Source organism: Antechinus flavipes, chromosome 2 (assembly GCF_016432865.1).
Source record: "Antechinus flavipes isolate AdamAnt ecotype Samford, QLD, Australia chromosome 2, AdamAnt_v2, whole genome shotgun sequence".
In the NCBI taxonomy this organism is placed as follows: domain Eukaryota; kingdom Metazoa; phylum Chordata; class Mammalia; order Dasyuromorphia; family Dasyuridae; genus Antechinus; species Antechinus flavipes.
The window spans coordinates 468,892,228-468,913,278 of record NC_067399.1 but is presented as its reverse complement, the minus strand read 5'-3'; the positions used below and the strand labels follow the sequence as shown (position 1 = coordinate 468,913,278).

General features: G+C 34.5%; 1 protein-coding gene across 2 annotated transcripts in view; it reads right to left on the bottom strand.

The window, feature by feature from the left end:
- The window catches only part of PBX3 (PBX homeobox 3), a 293,498-nt gene that overhangs the window by 80,595 nt on the left and 191,852 nt on the right, over positions 1 to 21,051 (bottom strand). For both annotated transcript variants that reach the window (XM_051979650.1, XM_051979651.1), the window contains exon 3: positions 12,186 to 12,427. In XM_051979650.1, coding sequence (XP_051835610.1) covers positions 12,186 to 12,427 — 242 coding nt within the window. The remainder of the gene's footprint in view (positions 1 to 12,185; positions 12,428 to 21,051) is intronic.

Genomic DNA, 21,051 nt, shown 5'->3' with positions numbered 1-21,051 from the left:
TGCTTAGAAAGTGGCTGACACACAGTAAATGTTTAATTAATAAATGTTTACTGACTGATTGTAATGAAAGAATAATATCTAAAATGATGGAAGGTAGGTTGGATTCAGATTTTGAAGTGTTTTCAATGCCAAAAAGAGTAATTTTTATTTGATTCCAGATATAATAGGGAATCATTTATTAAGTTAGAAGAATAACATGATTAGACCTGTGCTTTTGGTAAAAAATGAATTTTATCTCATGTTGGAACAACGAATCATAAATTTTTAGAGACAAGTGAACTCAGAAGTTACCTAGTACAAACTATTCCCTCAATTTTAGAGATGAGGAAATAAGGGAGTAAAAAATTTCAATGACTTGGCCAAGTTCATACAAAGTAGTATCAGAGGCAGGATCTGAAACCACATCTAAAACTTCCCATTAAACCACTTCAATGAATATAATTTAATCTTTGATCTACTCAATATTTTTCATGAGTTGCTGTGGTCATCCTCAAGTAGTCAACCTTCTAGATTGGCTCTCTGTTCAGGACAATAAAGGAATCAGAAGGAAGTTCTTCCACCTACACAAGAGTCAACTGTTAGCAGGTTTTAGCATATAATTAGTATTTTGGGAAGTACTTAAGGAAAGCTATCAGAGGAGTTCAGTTCAACATTTGTTATACATTCGAATTTGAAAGCCTTAGAGCAGTTAAACTAGACCACATTAGTTTTCAGCTCATGCCTACCTAGCTCCAGTGCTTCACCTTGATTTGGGGTGAATTTAGAAGACATATGTGAACTCAGAAAACAGGTTCCCAGATGTTTGGGGAGCCTTGGGACCCTTACAACATTTTTGCCTACAGCAAAAATGTATTTCAATGTAATTATAGAAGTTTCAATATGTCACCTCTCTTATAGTAGCTGTAAATTATGAAAAGAATATCCCATGTAGAAGGATTTTGTTTGGCACAAGCAAAGTGGGAGAGCTATTCGTGGAGTGATATATCTATATCTATCTATATACATTCACATAAGTGGCAAAACATGTCTAAATCAAATTCTATCTTCAAAAAGCAATTTCTCTATCTTCTTGTGGAGTGATAGAGAAGCCCAGAAAGTCTAGCATAGTGAAAATATTCTGTTGTTTGAAACATCTTTCCTCAGAGCGATGGCTCTGAATTTGCTATTTAACAGAAGTAGTATTATGATAGAGTAAGAAGCCCTGAACAAGGCTCCAATTTTATCACTCTAGAAGATACATGATTTAAGGTATGTAAGGTAAGTTGGACCTCTCTATGAAATAAAGGAGACTGGCTAGTTTTCAATATTCCTTCCAACTCTCAGGTTTTACAACCTATGTTCTAAAATCCCTTGCAACTATGAAATTCTAGGTCCCCAGGTCTTTTCTATCTCTAATGTTTCATCTTTGTTCTAGGGTCCCTTCTAGAGTGAATATTTTATGTTTTGAGGTTCCTTCTAGCTTTTAACAATGTGTAACTACTTTTCATGTACTAACTTGATAGAGACAGAACTGTACAAAAATACAATAAAGATGAGATTCAAATCCTATCTTAGAAACTGGCTATCTGTTTTTGGGCAAGTCATTTAATCACTCTCAGCTTTCTTCATCTGTAAAATGGGGATAATAATATTATCTACCTCATGGGGTTGGGATGAGAATCAAATGAGATAATATCTGTAAAGTAGTTTACAAGCCTTAAAATACTATGTAAAAAATGTTGGCTATTATTGTAAATTATTAATGTTTTAATTACTATACAACATTTGGGAGATGAGCAACATAATTTTAATGCTCTATATTTGTAGGACAAACCCCTTTTGTGAAGACAATGTTCCTGAAACAGTGTTATATTTTGCTGCAAACCCTGAAAAATTATCATTTCTTTAAATCAGACATTTCTGGGTGTCAGGATCCACAAAGAAGAAATTCTATGTTTTAAATCAGTTTTGCCTCTCTCTTACCTTTTGAGAACTGACTCCAGTTTCCTGGAGTTTGGATGGATAGGTCTGACATTTCACCAGCAGCCTTTATAAAAGACTAAAAATGGTATGCTGCTAGAATCATTAAACTTGGCTCTCTTAGAATCAAATGACATTTTCATGAAAATTATTTTGAACCAGCATTTCAAAAGATAGGGACATTACTGAAACACGTACACACAACTAAGCATTCCAGTCTAAATTTATTCTAGCTCAAACTCTAGTTTTAAGTCTGTTTAGCTTTGTAAATGTGGCTATGTTTATAAGGTACTTTAATTTATTGCAGCAGTGGTGTTTGTTAATTTTATGGCAATCTAAATCTAAATAGGCTTCAGATATATTTTCATTATGGTCTCATTGAAGGACATAGAAGAGAGCAGAAGGGCAAGGTTCAGCATAGTGTATGTGTGTGTGTGTCTATATATATATATATTCTTCATATTCTAAAACTACCTACCCTTCTACTGCATTCTCTGGAATGCCTGATCCCCAGGCAAGAAACCTGCTTTGATCTTTAATCTTTTTGCTTTCCCATTTTTTCCATCCTCTGGCTCCTACTAAGATCTGGATCACTCCTAATGACAGCCATTCTTTCAGATCCTGCCTACATTTTCAGTCATTTCCTTAACTCATTCATCAAGGTGGCAGAGTGGTACTACTGTAATGTAATGTAACCTTGTTTCAAGTTCTGGCCCATGACAAAATACTCCAAAGTTCTCATTGCCACTAATAGATTCTCCCTTATTCTATCAACTACCCAATCAAACTTTTGGTATTTGGTATCTACTAACTTCCAAAACACTCTTTTCCTTTTCTCAGATTTAATGCTTGGCTCACCTCCCTGACTCCTGATTTCATACTAAGGAATTTCAACATATATTCAGATATTTCCTCAAACACCTTAATCTAACAGGTCTTCAACTTATGTTACATATTCCTCCATATTACTTCAGAAACACACAAAGATGGTCATATTCTTGATCTTAACTTTATCCACAAATACTCTACTTATGAACTCTGAAATTCTCTCTCTTGATCACAACATATTGTCATACAGACCCCTTTCCCTCTGATTTACAACACATTCCATTCTTTCTAAGGCCTTACTCCTGTATTAATTACACTTTGTTTTTTTCCGTCTTGATCCCTTGTCAAAAAGTTCAAGTCTACATTATTTTCTTCTCTTGAATCCTTTGCTCCCTTACCATGTCAGCAATTTTGTCCTGCCAAGTCTTAGCCTTCAACCATTCACTGCATGGATTCCTACAAGTAAGCTCTTAAAAAAAAAAATGGAAAAAAGAATCATTAAACCATACTGATTGGGTCTCATTTGGGACCTCATTGAGCAAGGAAATCTTTTTCTACCTTCCTAATTAACTCATTTTCCCATTCACTACAGAGATACTTAAAAATCTTTTTCTACCCCCACATAGCTCATATGACTCCCATAAATCCACCTCCCCACATTCTCTTGTCTAAGAAACTCAACTAATGTTTTACTGAAGAAAAAACTTCATCCAGGGTTCCATCTTTACAACTCTTTTTCATCTCACATTATCAAGATGCCTTGTACATTCTACTCCTTCACCACTATCTCACATGAAGGAGGGGTCCCTCTCCTTGCCAAGTAATCACATTCAATTCTGTCTTCTCCAGAAGATTGTTTCTTCTATACCTTGACCTTCTCAGTTATCATCAATCTCTCCCTTTCTACTGGTACTTTCCTACCACCTACAAATATGTCCATGTCTCTCATATTCTAACTCTGACTTGAAACATCCATCCCCAGTAGCCAGCAGTCTATATCTCTCCCCACCCCTTCTGTGTCTAAACTCCTTGACAACTGTCTACAACAGTTCCTCTATTTCTTTTCTTCTCACTGTCTTCTTAACTCTTTATAATCCAGCTTCTAACCCAATCATTCTTTCTAATCACTTCACCAAAACTGAATTTTACAAAGTTACAAATAATCTTTTAAATGTCAAATCTAATGGCCTTTTCTCAAGCCTCATTCTTCTTGATCCCTCAATAGCCTCTGACATTGTTAATCACATACTTCCTTTTTTATCTCTTATAGATTTTGATATCACTATGCTCTCCTGGTTCTCTCCCTCCCTAACTAACCATTCCTATATGTATCAGTCTCCTTCACTGGAACCTTCATCCAAGTCATGCCTCCTAGCAATGGGTCACTGACTTGGCACATCTTTTCTTCTCACTTTCTATATTAGTTCTATTGGTGATTTCACCAATGTCCAAGAATTGAATTATAATCTCTAGGTGAATGATACTCAAATATCAATATCAAATATCAAATACTCAAATCAACCTTAGCCTCTCTCCTGATCTCAAGCCTCAAATCTCTAGCTGCTTATTGGAGATGTCAAAGTGATATCCAATATCCAATAGATACCCAAGATATTTAAACTCAACATTGCCAAAACATCCCAAACTAATTTTCTTGTCCCATATTTCCTGTGCAGTTCTAAACTTCCCTAATATTTTTGAGAGTACCACAATTTTCCCAGTCATCAAAGCTAGCAAGCTAGAAGTCTGCTCTGACTCTTCACTCTCTTTCATTCCCAGCTCCAATCTGTTCATATCCGGAATCTTTTGGAAAAGTCTATTCATTTTAACATCATAACATCTCTCTCATAAACTCTTATTTTTCTTCCTTCCTCATCAATTCATGCTTGGATTATTACAATAGCTTGCTGGTTGTTTTCTTAGTCATTAATCTCTAACCATTCCCATGAATTCTCCAGTCAGCTATCAAAATGATCTTCTTAGGTCTGACCACACAACTCCCCTACTGGACCAAAGGAGTTCCTTAGATCCTCTAGGATCAAATATAAAATCTTTATAACCTGATTTTCCCCACCTTTCTAATCTTCTTACATCTTATTTCCTCACCAAATATTTCATGAAAGAGTAACATAGGCCTCCTAGCTGCCTCTGGAATGATAACTCTTTCTCTCTTAACTCCTGACATCTTTACTGGCTATTACCCTAAGCCTGAAATTCTCCCTTTCCTCATCTCTGCCTTTTGGATTCTGTGATTTTTTTCAAATTTCAGCTAAAATCCCATCTTCTGTAAGTTTTTTTTCCTTAACATCTTCAATTCTAGTGCTTTCACTCTCTCTTGATTAGTATTTCCTATTTATCCTGCATATAGTTTGTTTATTATTATTTTTGTTATCTCCTCTATTAGAATAAGCTTCTGGAGAACAGAGACTGTCATTAATCTTTCTTTGTTTTTCCAGGACATCATACAGTACACACAGTAGGCATTTAATGTTTACTGACTAACAGAAAAGTTTGGGGAAAACAGGTAATACTCTCTTGGCAAAACTGTGAATGCTCTGGAAAATAATTGGTTAACGATGAGAGAAGTCATTTAACTGTTTACAACCTTTGACCTGAAACCTTATTCAAAGACATACCTCTAAGCAGATCAAAGAGAAAAACCTCACAAATACCCAAAAAGCCCCGGTTCACTCACCACCTTCTTTATTCCAGCCACCCCTAAGAAAATCTTGGATTTTCCTCCTGGAATACTCAATTTGATAGATGAGCTTTTACTTCATCATGTCTTATATTCCAACCACCTCTCTTCATGTGCTGTCTTCCCCATTAAAATGTAAGCCTCCTGAAGGCAAATACTATTTTACATACTTATACTTATATTCCCATAATTTGTTAAATTAGTTAAAATAGTACTTGGCAAATAATGAACGTTATTATAAATCTACAATGTTTATTTTCTACAGCAGTAGACTTTGCAGTAGCAAAAAAATAAAATAAAATAAAATAAGGGAACAAACTAGATAGTTACAAATGGGCTGAACAAACTGTGGCATATGAAAGTAATGGAATACTACTGTGTTGTAAGAATGGACAACTATGAAAAATTCAAAGATATAAGAAAAGGCCTACATGAACTAGTGCAGAATCAAGTAAGCAAAACTGGGAAAACATAATGGCTTCAATAGTGCTAACAGAAAAACAAACAAACAACAACAACAACAAAACCCAAAAAGATAACCTAATTCTAATAACCAAGTTTTGTTCAGAGAACATATAATACTTACCCATCTCTTCTTGGTAGAACAAAGTGAAAAATATTAATGCTATCATAATCTCTAAGATCTCTTTTGGCTTGAAATACTATGAATCTATAACTCTTATGAGCTTATGATTTACATACTCATAGAAGCATAGAATTTTAGAGTACAGGTATCTCAAAGGTTGCCCAGTCCTGCAATTAACTTAAGGACACTCAGTACATAAAGGAGATGCAGTTAGGTGTTTCAGTGCATAGTGGGCTGGGCCTATCTAGAAAAAGCCAAGTTCACACTTACTGTGTGACCGAAGGCAGGTCATTTAATCTCTAGTTTCCTCAATTATAAATGGGGATAATAATAGCATCCATCTCATAGGGTTACTGTGAAGATCAAATGAAGTATTTGTAAAGCACTTAACATAGTACCTAGTACATAGTAGGAGTTATATAAATGTATATTCTCTTCTCTTCCCACAAAAAAAGTAGTTAATATTAACTACAGCTAAATTAAATCACAGTGGTGAAGCTTCTACAGATACCCTGATTTGATATAAGTTCAAATCCAGACTCTGCTATTTGTCAGGTGGGTGGTTTAGTCTCTTTGGTTTTAATCTCTTTGAATTCAGTTTCTTCATAGGTAAAAAGAGGGGATTGGATTTCTCACTTAAATTACTGCAATAATCTTTTTGCTCTCCTTTCTTGGGAATATCCCCCCACTCTAATCAATCTTTACCAGCAATAATTGTTAAAATGATTTTCCTAAAGTACGCATCCATCCAATCATGTTATTTCCTCCCGTACACCTCTCTATTACCCCCTTATTACTTCTGGGGGAAAAAAAAACAACTCTATATTGACATTTAAAAAATTTTATAACCTTTCCATATTTATTACACTTTACTTCTTTTCTACATTATCTATGGTTCAGCCAGATTGGCTTTCTTGCTGTTCCTTGAACCACTTATTTGCATGTATTTGTACTGGTTCTCCTTCATGCAAAGAAGGCATACCTTCTTCACCTCTCACCTCTACCTCTTGGAATCTCTAGTTTTCTTCAAGACTCAGCTTAGTAGCTACCTAATGCAAGAGGACTTTCTTGCTGTTCCACCTGATTATCCTGTACGTGCTTTGTGTTTTTGATATATGTGTATACATGTATTAGAGATATGTGTGTGTATGATATAAATATACACACACATATCTATCTATCTATTGTCATTTACTGTCATATATTGTCTTCCATGAGAATATTGGCTCCTTGAGGGCAGGAAGTATTTCAAGTTTATCCTTGCATCTCCAGCACTTGGTACAAGGACCTAACACATAATAAATAATGCCCTTGACTAGATAATAATTTCTAAGATCTTTTTCAGCTCTAAGTGCTAGGATTTTGACTGCCCCAGCAATAGACAATGGCACTTGCAAGAAAATCAATGTCATGTTACAAATAAAACTCAGTAAATTCATATAGAGCACTTTAACTAAAGTCATACTACTATGCTTATTCATGAATGACATATCAATGGAATGAAAGTCTGAGTAGGTCTTACCAACATGGAATGACTTCAATTGAAAACTAATTAACAGACTGTTGTCAAAGATCAAGTCCAACTATATGAAGTAAGCCTCATCACAAAAAGATGTTACCAAGTGATGTATTTTCTTTAGCAACATCAAGTGGGACCACAAACTATATAAGCAGAAGCAATATCCTCACTAGAAAAATCAAGAATATTTTGAAATACTTAAGTATACAGAGCCTATATATTGCTTTTTTTGGTAAATATTTTTCTTCAAATGGTAAGAAACATACAAATAAAGATAGCTATATCATTCCTTCTAAATAATATCAGATGAATTAACATTTACAATTAAATTTAATTCTTACATATACTTGCTTCACTTTTAATTTAAAATAATACAAAATAGAATGTATTCTCACTTTTCCAGTTTTATTTCTGAGACTCAGTTTTGTTCCGAAGAAAATTTGAGAATATATCTTCTTTAGAGAGTAGTATGATACAGTAAAAAGAAAAATAGCTTTAAAATCAGAGAGCTTAGGGGTCTTCTACTGTTACTTATTACCTGAGTGACTTTGGATAAGTCATTTAAGGTACCTCAGTATCAGTTTCTTTAACTATAAAATGAGGAGATTGGATTAAATGGCGTCTGAGATTCCTTTCAGCTCTGAATCTATAACCCTATGATCCATTTAGAGGAAAGGTATTGATGAAATCTGAACCTGAACTTGGAGAAAGAAGAAAAGAAAGACAGAGGGAGAGGAGTGCAAGTGACAAGAATTCACAAATCCCAAGTTATCTGTGGCACAGAATAGGATAGTTTATTTTTGAATATCACTAAGAGAGAAAGCTCCTAGTACAATCTGGAGATTTTGTAAAGAGGTTTGTTGGTGGTACTTAGTTTTATGAGCAGATCCTAGAGCTTGGGACTGGGTGGGAATCTTACATTTGAAATGGAGAATTTTAGAATTGAATGAGTGTCTGTAGACTAATCTTTACCTCTATAGAGAACTTAATCAATAGTGAGTGTTAGTATAAAGGCAGAATACCTATCAGTCATGCTGTGCTGGTCTGCTCTGCTTAACTATTTTTCTTTGTTATAAGGGAGGGTTAATTTATATCTATCTATCTATCTATATGTAGATATAGATATAGAAATAGATATGTATTGGTGAAGGGGAGGTATATTTGGAAAATACTAATGAAAAAAAGGCATCAATAAAACTTTGTTAAGAAAGACCAAAGGGACTGAAATTGGTAATAATAAAGAATCACCTTAATTCTGTAAAGTCCAGCAAAACTTCATGTGCTACCCATTGGCCTCTTCTACCTCATAATGTTCTCATTAAGCAAGACAGGGAAAACTTAACAAGAAGATAAAACTATTTTTTTTCTTTTTTGAGGTAACTGGGGCTAAGTTACTTGCTCAGAGTCCTATAGCTAAGAAATGTTAAGTGTCTAAGGCTGGATTTTAATTCAAGTTCTTGTAACTCCAGGGCCAGTACTCTATCTACCACATCATCTAGCTGTCTTGATGTAACTATTTTAAACACTAAATTGTGCTATTGAGGAAAATGCTAAAGTTAGAAACATTTTCTCTTATTCATGTTCCATGCAACCTTTTAAAGCTGTGAAAGGTTTCGTTTACTGAAAATTATTCATGTCATATTGACGAGGGAGCCCCCAAACTCTCTAAAACTCCTTCAAGGAGAAAGCCTCCTTGAATCCTGCCTCTGTAAAGACCCCACCTGAGGATAAATAGCTTTATTCTGTTATCTAGTTGGGGCTGGTTGAGTCCTGAACTGGAGAATTCCAATCCAATTGAATTACATTCTTCAATTCTAATTGAAGAATTAGAAAATTCTAAGATTTTCTATTCAATTCAGCTCAAGCTATATGCAGCCCCATCAAGAACTGTCCCCAGCTTGTAGATAAAAAGAGTCAACTTGGAGCTCAGACTTTGCAGAGGACCTAATATGTCATCCCTGGCATAGCAGCAAACTTCTGCCCGCTGGAATGATATTCTCATTCAGCATTAGCCTCTCTTTATCCTCACCTATTTCCCTAACGAGATTTTATACCTCTCTGTTGGGATCTCTCTACTAGAAACTTTACTTCTCTGCTGGGACCTTGCCACTAAGGAATTCAGTCTTTCTATTCATGCATAGCAAAGGCTGACTTCCCAATGCCAATAATAAACTTTTTTTTATCAGTCTAGCTTTTCGGGTTCATAAATTTCTTTATGAAGGACCTCTGTGCCACCAGAAAGAGGTTCCTACAACTGTCTACCTTGTACCAGATCCTAAGGAGTTTAAGGGGAGCCAAATAGCTTCATTTGGTTCTCTGAACCCTGAACCTGCCACTAACCTCATCATTTAACTCCCTGACCACCAGGACCCTTAATCTCATCATTTTGGTTCCCTGAATCTAATTTCATCATTATCAGAGAGCTATGTCCTTTAAATACAATACACAATGATTTTTCTTAAATTCTTAAACTTTCCCTTACATAAAAAATTATTATAAACAAGATATGAAAAGTTTAAGCATACAAAGCATATAAAGCTTAAATTTATGAAAATAAAAAAAAATCTTCCGCTGATTTTGCATTGTGATATGAATTTGGCACTTAATTTTCAAAGGATATAGCAGAAAACCTAAAAGATTAGATCTAGCGAAGTATTGGTTACCACAGGAAGGTGGCTACCATATTTGTTGTCACTGTAACTTATGAAAACCATCTAAGGTAAGGAGGGATTGTTATTTCTGTTGATAAAGGAAGTAATTAGAGCAATAAAATGATGATCTCCTGAAGTATTTTTCAGAATTCTCCAGAAAAGGAATTTCCTTTTTTTTCCCCCTCTACAAAAAAAGAAATCCAACACTCAAGCTAAATGAATCATAAGGATAATCATTCAGCTTTTAGACTTTCATGGGCAGTTCAATAGTCATTTGGGGGAGAGTTTGGTAGTTAATCAATTTTTACAAAACGTATATTCCAAGAATAACTGTTTAAAGATTTAGTAATAATAGTGTTTGTACATAAACTTCATGAAGACCACCTAAGATGAAGAGATGCTCTGATCTCCATCAATGAGAGAACAACTCAAATGAAATCATATTTTTCAAAGTACTGAAGAACTAAAAGAATAGAAAGCAGACTAAATCACAAAACCTCAGAGTTAAAGGGAACTCAGAAATTATTTAATCTAACATATAAATAAAAATCTCCTCTACAACATACCTGATAAGTGCTTGTCCAGCTATCACTTGAATACTTCCAATTATAGCTTTCCAATACCCCCCAGTTCCACTTTTGAATATCAATTCAATATTTTGAATTGTTGGGAAGTTTTTCCTTACATCAAACCAATGTGACCTCCTTTTGTCATTTATCCTACGCATTCCCTCTAGGATCAAATGCAAGCTTAATCCTTCTTCTACATGACAGTCATTAAAGTACTTGTAGACAATGATCAGATGCCCTCCCACTCCAAGTCTCCTCTTTTGTAAGATCAGAATTCCCTGTTAAATCTTCAGACAAACAAATAAAAACAATACCACCTTCCACTGAAGTGTCCACATTACTGAGAAAGAAATAACCATTGTTTTAACAACTTTATAATCAAACTTTGTGGAAAAAACAATGGAGATAAAAACACTAAAAATTTCCTGAGGAACTCAGGGAAAGAGAAGGAAATAAACAAATCCAAAGTTGGGCAGGATCCCAGAATGAAAAAATGGAGAGTTCATGACATTTGTCCTAAGAATCATGGGCCCCAAAAGTTTAGAATGTGGGTTTAAGCCCTTATTATGAGATTTTCTTAAAGTATTTTTCATCAGATACGATTCTTAGTGCCACACTAATACTTAAAATGTGTTTTGAATGGACTGACATCTTTTCAATATATCACTAGGAATGATCTTCTCAATCTAATTTTTTTTTTAACAATCAGAATTCTTAAGAAAGAAGCAACTCCAGGATACGTTTTCCCTCCCCAAACCCTAAACTATTTTGTGAGCTTAATCCCTCACAAGGATGAAGCCAGAGCCTAATTACTTTGGGAATCCTGATCTAAAATGGCATTTTTGGAAGCCATACTTTGTAGTCTTATGGTTAGATCCACTGAAGAATTTAAATCTTAGACTAAGGGTTCCAGAATTTATTACAGAATTTCGGAACTCACTTACACAGGTCACTACACAAAAATAGACTCCAAAATAGAATCCTGTTTGTTCTTATGATTCACACCATAAACAATATTCCCACCCAAATGACAATTGCAAATGGTTGTTATTTTAGCAACAAGTAAAAAGTTCAGGGTTGAGGGAAATAAGGACACAGGTGGGACCAGTGAGAAACTTATACACACATACATACACACACGCACGCGCACACACACACACACACACACGCACGCAAATACATAAAATAAGTCTCATCTTCAAGGGGTCTTCATTCCATTTAATCAAATAACTCACTTGTATTTTTTACACTCACTTTATTTAATTTTCTCTTTGTTTTAACTCCTACACCTCACAGCCCCTGGATTTGGTTAATGCAGTCTAACAGAAGAGCAATAGCAGGTTTGCGCAGGACTATGAGAGTGGTGGCTGCTGACCTGTTCATATTTCTCCAGTTCTGTGTGATAGATTTGTCTGATCTGGGTCAATTTGGCTCTGTAATCTGAGTGTTCAATAGAGTTATCTGAAGAACCTCCAGAGGCGGCCGCGGCTGCAGCTGCTGCTGCCGATCCCCCACCTTTCTCAGGACCTGAAACCCCTTCTGCCAGTAGCATATTGTCCAGTCTCATTAGCTGGGGATCTGGGGGGTCCTCCTCCTGGGCTCCTCTGATGCTGAGACCTTTAAGAAAGGAGAGAGAGAAGGGAAGGGGGTGGAGCAGAGAACAGGGTGGTGGGGAGAGAGAATGAACAGAGTAAGTATTTTATTTATTTCAGAAAATGGTCAAACAGAAACATCATTACACCATATTCTAAATTTGACTAATTCGTTATTTATATTTCATACAATTAGAAAGTCAAAGAGCAAGAAATGACCTTTCAAAGTATTTAGTCAAACCTTTTAATATTTCAGAAAACTGTGAATCAAAAGTGACAGAAGTGATATGACAAAGTCATATCTTAATAGCAATTCAGAACTAGAACCTAGTTCTCTTGTTTCCTTATCAGCTCTTTCTATTACATCATATCAAGTTCTCCCTCAGTATCTAAAAGTTACTTCTAACTTATATTATTGATTTTGGAAATTCAGAACTCTCCTGCTACTATTATTCCCCCTTGGAAGGAAAGAGGGAAGGAGGGAAAAAGTCTCCTTGAATCCTGCCTCTGTAAAGACCCTGCCTGGGGACAAACAGCTTCATTCTGTTATCTAGGGGGCTGGTTGAGTCAGGAGCTGGAGAATTCCAACTCTATTGAATTGAAGAGACATCCATTCAATTCTAAGATTTTCTATTCAATTCCAGCTCAAGCTGAAACCTAGACCTGATCAAGAGCAAAAACCCCAGCTAGTTGCTAACTAAGGCTTCTATTATAAAAAGAACCAATTTTAAGCTCAATCCTTACAGAGGACCTAATATGCCATTCCTGGCATAGCAGCAATCTCTGCCTGCTGAAATGATATTCTCTTTCAGCGTTACTCCTCTTTTCATCTCCTTCACCTATTTCCTTAACAAAACTTTATACCTCTCTTTTCGGGATTTCTCTGCTAAACTTCATTTCTCTGTCACGACCTTGCCACTAAGGAATTCAGTCTTTTTATTCATAAATAGCAAAGGCTGACTTTCCCAATGCCAATAATAAACTTTTTATCAGTCTAGTTTTTCAGGTTCATAAATTCCTTTACAAAGGATCTCTGCACTGCCAGAAGGGGGTTCCCACAACTCTCTACCTTGCGCTGAATCCAAAGGGGATTGAGAAGAGCCAAACCCTTTCATTTGGTTCTCTGAATCCGGAACCTACTACTAATCTCATCATCTAATTCCCTGATGACCAGGAACCCTAATCTCATCATTTTGGTTCCATGAATCTAATCTCATCAGGAGGAAGGGAGAAAGAGAAGGAGGAAGGGAGGGAAAGAAAGAGATGTGAGAAAAAAAAGACAAAACAAATTTGAGTTTCTATTTAAGACACTCAATGTCTCCCTTTCCCAGACCTGTATAGCACTTTTTTTAACTGAAAAAGCAAAAACCAAGAGAAGTATAGTGGGAAAATAACAATCATCACCACAGCTACTCCTTTATCATTTTGTTTAAGATGCATTTGCTTCTCAACTGTGAGGTAGGATTGTCATTCTAATTTTGCAAATGGAGAAACTATGGCTCACACAGGCAAGGTATAGTCCTTGCCAAATATGGAGCAGTTGTCAATAGCTCTTCATGCAGTTATCAAATAATTTTCCTCACAATAAAGTAGGAAACTGAAGCCTCAGTGAGAGGAAATGACTGCCTGCAGTCACACAGCTGGGAAGTGATGAGCCAGAACTCAGCCCTTAGTGTTCTGCTGCCCAGTCCAGAGGACCCCAGAGCAAACAAACAAAAGTGGCTGTTGTGTTGTTCTGGTAGTCAGACTCAGAATTTAAACCTCTTTTTGAATGTTTAAGTCACATGCTTTCTTCCCAAAATGGAAAATAAAGCGAATGAGATTTTTTTAAATATAATTTGAGGGAGAGAAACATATATTATGAATTAATTGGCTATGCTGACTTTTTTTTTATACAGAAACTGTTAAGCAATTGCCAAACAGCATTAAATATGGTGTTAAAAGTGTTAACTAGGCATAACAATCTCAATCTAATTTCTCTGTTCGATCAAGAACTTCCTAAATGATGCCCAGTCAGCAATCTCATCAGAGGACTAGGGATCATGGCTGACAATTCATAGGTTTAATCAGGTCATGCAGGCTCTCTGCCAAGATGCTATCAACAATGCAGCAAACAAAGTTTTAAAATAATTATAGTGGTGTAAAAAGCATCAGAGTCATGGCAGCTTCAAATCAGCATTTTCATTAGAGATGTAACACAACCTAAAATATCCCAGCCCAATTAACCTCTTTAAATCTGTTTAAAAACAGGTATTCACGCACTAGTTACACAGCATCCCCATGGAGATTAAGTTGGCAACGGGCATGTTTGCATTCGGATTCTGCCTTCCACGTCTGCGCCCGGAGTTATTTACAGACAGTGGGACACACTCTGTGTGTTGAGTGCAGCTTACATGACAGTAACATCTATAAGCTGCCAAGCATTCAAGTGAATAGCAACATTGCTATTGTATATGCTAACTTGGATTTCCCATCAATTGTGTGAAAACACATTTGGTTCCTAGATGCCCTGAGTTATACAATATAGCAAGATGCTACAATCTATTTTTGGTTAACCTCACAGATAAAGTTTAAATTTCAGAAGAAGCTGTCACCTTCATTTAAAAATATAATGCAACATAATTTCAAGTGAATAATAAAAATGTCTCATCAATATCTAAAATTATTTTTGCCACCCATTTAGAGGTTAATGGACAGACAAGATTTGCAAACATAATACATTAAGACCATAAATTCATTTAGGGAGCCAAAGTTACTTCTACAACTCTTTTAAAAATACAGCAGCAAAATTAATATAAGATATAGTCAAGCAGATCACATTGATGTCTTACCCAGACCCTAAACCAGCATGTTTTCCAAATATCTGTTAAGATAGATTTATTATATTTGTATTTCCATATCCTCATCTTTCCTCTTTTATAATTCATTCTTCTCAGCTCTATAACTCAGAAATTCTTATTGTTGTGGTACAGCAGAAAAAACAATGGATTTAAGAGTCTGAAGAGCTGGGTTTGAATCCAATTTTTGTCACATCCTATGAAACATAAGCAATAATTTTTCTGGAGGCTTCAGTTTCCTCATCTACAAAATGAACAGGAATACATTATCTCTAAGATCTTTTCAAAATGTTAAAACTCTATTTATTCATCTACCAATTATTTATTTCTGTATGTTCAATTAACTGTCAGTTGGCTGAAGAGTAAAGCACTATTGCCTTATATCTGGCTCATAGATGCTACATATTTCCAAACTTTCTGTAAAAAAAAACAAAAACAAACAACAACAAATAAACCACCTTTTTATCCATTTTGTTACACTTGATATAAAGTTTCCTTTTAGTCTATTTGCTCATGGTTTTATCTTCACTTCTGTTTTTCCTTTTTCTTCTTAAAGTTTGAGTATATTCCCTTGTTTCTATTCTGTACCCACTTTTTATTTTTTCATCAGTTTCTGTTTCTGTTCAATCAAACTGTCTTTTTTATTTGGCATGTAGACCAAAGTAAGGCTATTTCTAAGTTCCTAAGTCAGAAATATCATAGCATTGTAGGATTTGAAGTTGAAAAGGGTCTTAGAGATTACATAGGCATTTTAAAGATGGAGTAACTTGACTATTTGGGACAAAAGTACCTTGTCAACCACTACCACCACCACAATAACAACCAGCATTTATTATATGCCCGGTATCTGCCATATATATGTAGATTCTTGGATGCACTGCAAAGGCAAACCTAGATGATTAGGACTATGGTAGTATCCTCAATAATAATAGGGAAGCTAGCAAGAAGGGCAGGTAGGGTATTGGTTAAAATATAAGATATTCAGTTTTGGACATGTTGAATTTAAGAAATTTTTTAAATATTCAGTTTGAGATGTCCCACAGACAGTTGGAAATGAAAGACTGAAAGTCAGAAGAAAGATTAAAGTAGGACAAATCGATCTGAAAACAATGTGTATAGATCAAAGCTTCTTAAACTATGGGTCACAATTCCATATAAAGTCACACAACTGAATATGGAGGTCACAAAAAATTTGGCAACAGTGAAAGGTATCAAATATTCCACTGATTTAATTCTTTATATAAAAATAAACAAGTACATCCATCTCATTAGTAGTAAACTTGCTTGTCTTTAATAAATGGTAAAATTATATGTATACTAAAGAATCATTTTCAAATAAGTTGTTTTATGATTTATTATCAGTAAATGTTTAATTTGTAAACCTATTTTATACACTATACATCCGAGGTCCCATAAAAATTTCTCAGGCCAAAAGAAGTCACAAGTGTAAAAAGTTAAAAAAGTTCCAGTAGAAATAATAATTATTCATTGAGCTGGATTCCATAATCCTGGGAATTAATGAGATCACCAAGTGAACTAGGGCCCAGGACAGAACTTTGGGTGTTACCCATAGTTAGCAAGCATGATCTAAATCAAAATGTAAGAAAGAAGACTGAAAAAAGGAGCAATAAGACAAGCAAGAAGAGAAAAAAGTATCAGAAAGGCCTAGGAGAAGAGAGTGATTTGGCAATGTCAAAGATTACAGAGAGATCAAGATGAGATAAGTAAGAGCAAAAGCTTACTTCTATGGTTTCACTTCTACGATTTTCAAACTACTATTTCATAAATAATTCCATTAGGTAAGTAATGCAAATATTATTCCCATTTTTTAAAGAGAAAGAAAATAAGAGGGAGAGTGTCTTCTTCCCAAAGTCACAGAGTTAGTAACCAAAGTCATCTGGCTCCAATGCTTAGTACAGTGGCTGGCACTTCTGCACTAGCTGTACTTAACAAATGGCGTTTAACAAATGTTTACTGACTCCAAATCCAGTGAAATTTTCATGGCAAATGATTGTCCTCTTATCAGCAGTCCCCACATAGTGATCCATGGGACCACAATATTTGGCATAACATGAACATGCACTCTGGAGGGGAAAAAAAAGTGTTTCAGATATCTTCCATTTAAAATATTAAATGTGAAATGAAGTATCAAAAATCCATAAGGTTTGCAATGAAAATATAATTATTTTCCTCTATACTGTGCCTAGATGTCATCTTCCACTTATAACAGAAGAGAAAGAAAGTCAAGATTCAGTACCTTCAGAACCCCATGAATAGGATTGATTTCATCAAGGAATTTCAAAAAGTATTCCATAGCTAAATAAATTTCAGAGCTGCTGTCTTTAACGGAGTTTAACATTAACAAAGTCATGGTGCTTTCCTACTCATTCAATTACTACTAATATGCTAGGTGCCATTAAATATAAAAGCAAGAACAAAATAGTAACTGACCTCAACAAATTTACATTCTGTCAAAGGAAATACATACAAAAAATAAAATACATACAAAATAAATAGAAGATAATTTTGAAAGAGATATTACTAGGATCTTGGGGTAGAGGAAAAGAATCATGAAAAGCTATATGTATAACATAAGAGGTAAAAGTGGCATAAGGACAGCCAGTGCAAAAACACTGAGAAGGAGCACCAAATGAGTGATGGCTGAATCATAGAGAACAGGAAGGAACATAATATATATTAAGCTAGAAAGGTAGGACTCTAAACAGCAAACAAATGTGGCAAACAAGGGAAAATCTTTAATAGTTTTAAATAAAAAGGGACCAGATTTTAAGAAGAGAATGGAAGTCAATTCATCAAAAAAGAATGCAAAGATTCACCATCTGTGGTACTATTTTATACACCCAAGGTGTACACATAAAATACTACAGCCTTATTGCCTCAGAAGGAACAAATACAATCAGAGGCAAATATAATAAGTATAATATTTACTGTTGGTAAAAGTTATTGAGCTACTTAGTTAAATCCTCTCTCGCTGAAACAATTGTACATATGTATATTAACATTTCTAAAAATCTACAGCTACTATAGAAATGACTGTGTTGATCTGATTTCCTATAGTCATTTTGTAAATTTTAAGTATTAAATTTATTCAAGAAAATTTAATAAAAAGCTCAACTTTTCCTTTCATTTAAAAAAAAAAAAACACTATCAAGATGCAATTTACTCACATGTGATGTTTAATCAATAGTTTGGGTGAGGGGGAAGTCACTCAACTGTTTTCTTTCATGATAAGTCATGATTACAGATCTCCAAGGGCCATATATTATAACTTACTTGAAATGTTTTCCTAAATTTTTTGCAATCTGATTATATTAGCTTGTTGTCCTTATATATTTCTTGTTTTATATTTATATGTCAAATTTCTTCTATTAAGACTACAAAATCCCAAGCTTTGCAACTATAACAAACCACTGTCTAATTCTACTAGGCTGGTCACAATTCTACCTCTGAAACAGTAAAGCTCTATTAGGGTAGGGATAGTGCTCTTAATTAAACTTCATATCACTTCTAGTAGCTAGCACAATACTCTGCAAAGAAGACACATTTATCAAAGTTTGCACATCTAAAAATAGGTCATGCTTTTCTCTCTACTAAGTCTGATTTATACAAAACATGAGCATGGCTTATGATTGTTATCTTTCAGAATAGTATTTTTAAAAAATATTCAAGGAAATCTCAATTCAAATACTTGGTCATATTTTGACAATAGCTTATAATCAAGCTAAAAAAATAGGCATATTTTTATCTGTATGATACAGTTTTTCCTTTTCCCTCAATGTACCCAGTACTGTTGATTTCACTAGCAGTACAATGCCTTAAATAAGTCAGGTGACTATCAATAATAGCAATAAAATCTTCATATTTATGTAACATTTATGATTTTTAAAATACTTTATATAGATTACTTAATTTAATCATTACAATAATGGAGAGGCAAGTAACACAAATATTAATCTTTTATAGATGAGGAAACTGAGGTTTAAAGGAATTAAGTAATTTGTCTAATATTACACAACTATTAGGGAACTATGAAGACTTAGGGATCTATTTTTAAGAGAATAGAGAACTATTAAGTGTCTGAGACAAGAGTGGAAGCCAGATCCTTTGACATTAAACACAATGTTCTAATTCCCCAATAATAACAACAATTATGCAGTACTTTATGTTTACAAAGTCATTTCTTCACAATAACCCTATGAGAGAGGCAGTACCAGTTTTAATGTTCCTATTTTCTAGATAAGTAAACTAAGGTACAGACTCTTAGTACAGTATTCTTTCCATGAAAACATATTATTTACAATGTAATAAACCTTTTGGTATATTTATAAGTATGCTAATTGACTCCTAAGATGGGTGAACTAGAATGAATCTGTAAAATGAGAGATTTATAGTATTAATCCCTAAAGTCTCTTCCAACTCTAAATTCCACAATCCTACAAAATGAGTTTAGTATTGTTCAAAAGGCAAAATATTCTAACTGAAATAAAATGATCAAAATAAACACTGTCTTCTCTTTTCTTTGCTTTCAAACTATAAAGCAAATATATATGTGTGTATACACACACACACACACACACACATATACATACACACACACAAAGGTATGTATATAATATAAATATACACACCCGTACACCAATAGATATTTATAAAGTTTGAAATTTAAGACCTCTGGCAACCAACATACTATAATGCTAATAAAAACCTATTTTTGCTACTGATTTTAATCTACTTATAACCATAACATTCATTTCAGGATTCCTAAGATTTAGACAAATCACATAAACAGACACTAAAACATTGTTCAATAATGAACTTGGCTTTGTTGTAAAGCCCACAGTTTTTGCATATCTTTCAGCAAATCCTAATTAGCCGCCTTTCAACATGCTGTGCACCTGCCCCACAGATAATAGAAGCGAGCATCTGCACAGTCTATTGCATTCTGAGGGCAATAAATAAATTGCAGGTCAAAATTATTACAAAGCTTTCTCCGAATAAACCCATATCCTTCATAATACAAAGCTGCAGATGTGAAAAGTACCTAAAACCCACTCAAATAGTATGATTACAGGGGTTGTTTGAGTTTAATAATTTGACTGTAATTCAGGCATTTTCAACAGCTCATTAAGGGTTCATTAATATATAGGCAAGCTTTTGAATTATAAATAAGCAGATTAGGGAACTGCAATGGCTGAATTGTACAGTAGTGGCCTCTCTAAAAGAACAATATTGTGAGCAGAATGGCTGCTTGATCCAAGAGATTTAAGGTATAAATGCATGGCACTACCTCAGCTTCATGGTTTCCAAAATCCAAGTAAAGAATACGTTTCATAACCATTGATTATCCATGACTGATCTGTTTTCAGTACATGGGTATATCAGATGTGTTCTTTTTGTGGTCACAGATCAGAAATAACCAAAGTCTAAATCTAAATTCTGAACTACATATTTTCACACTTAAACTTTTTCTGATCAGATAGAATTTCCTTGGTAACAATGTGCAAAAATCAAGATGATTTCTATTCTAAAAAGAATATTTTATCAGAACTGAATGTCATTTCCTTCCTCTGGATCTTCTCTGTAAAATGCAAGAATTAGACCACGTGATCTCTTAAGTTCCATTACCAACTCTAATATTCTGTTTTCAAATCTCTTCCATGATTAACATTCTCCTTATATCTCTACAGGATAACCTCCATACCTAAAATGAGCCTCCTCTTCCCTTTTTCTGCCAATAAGAATCCTTGTATTCTTTCAGCTGAAGTGTCATTTTCTTGATTCCTTCCCTCAG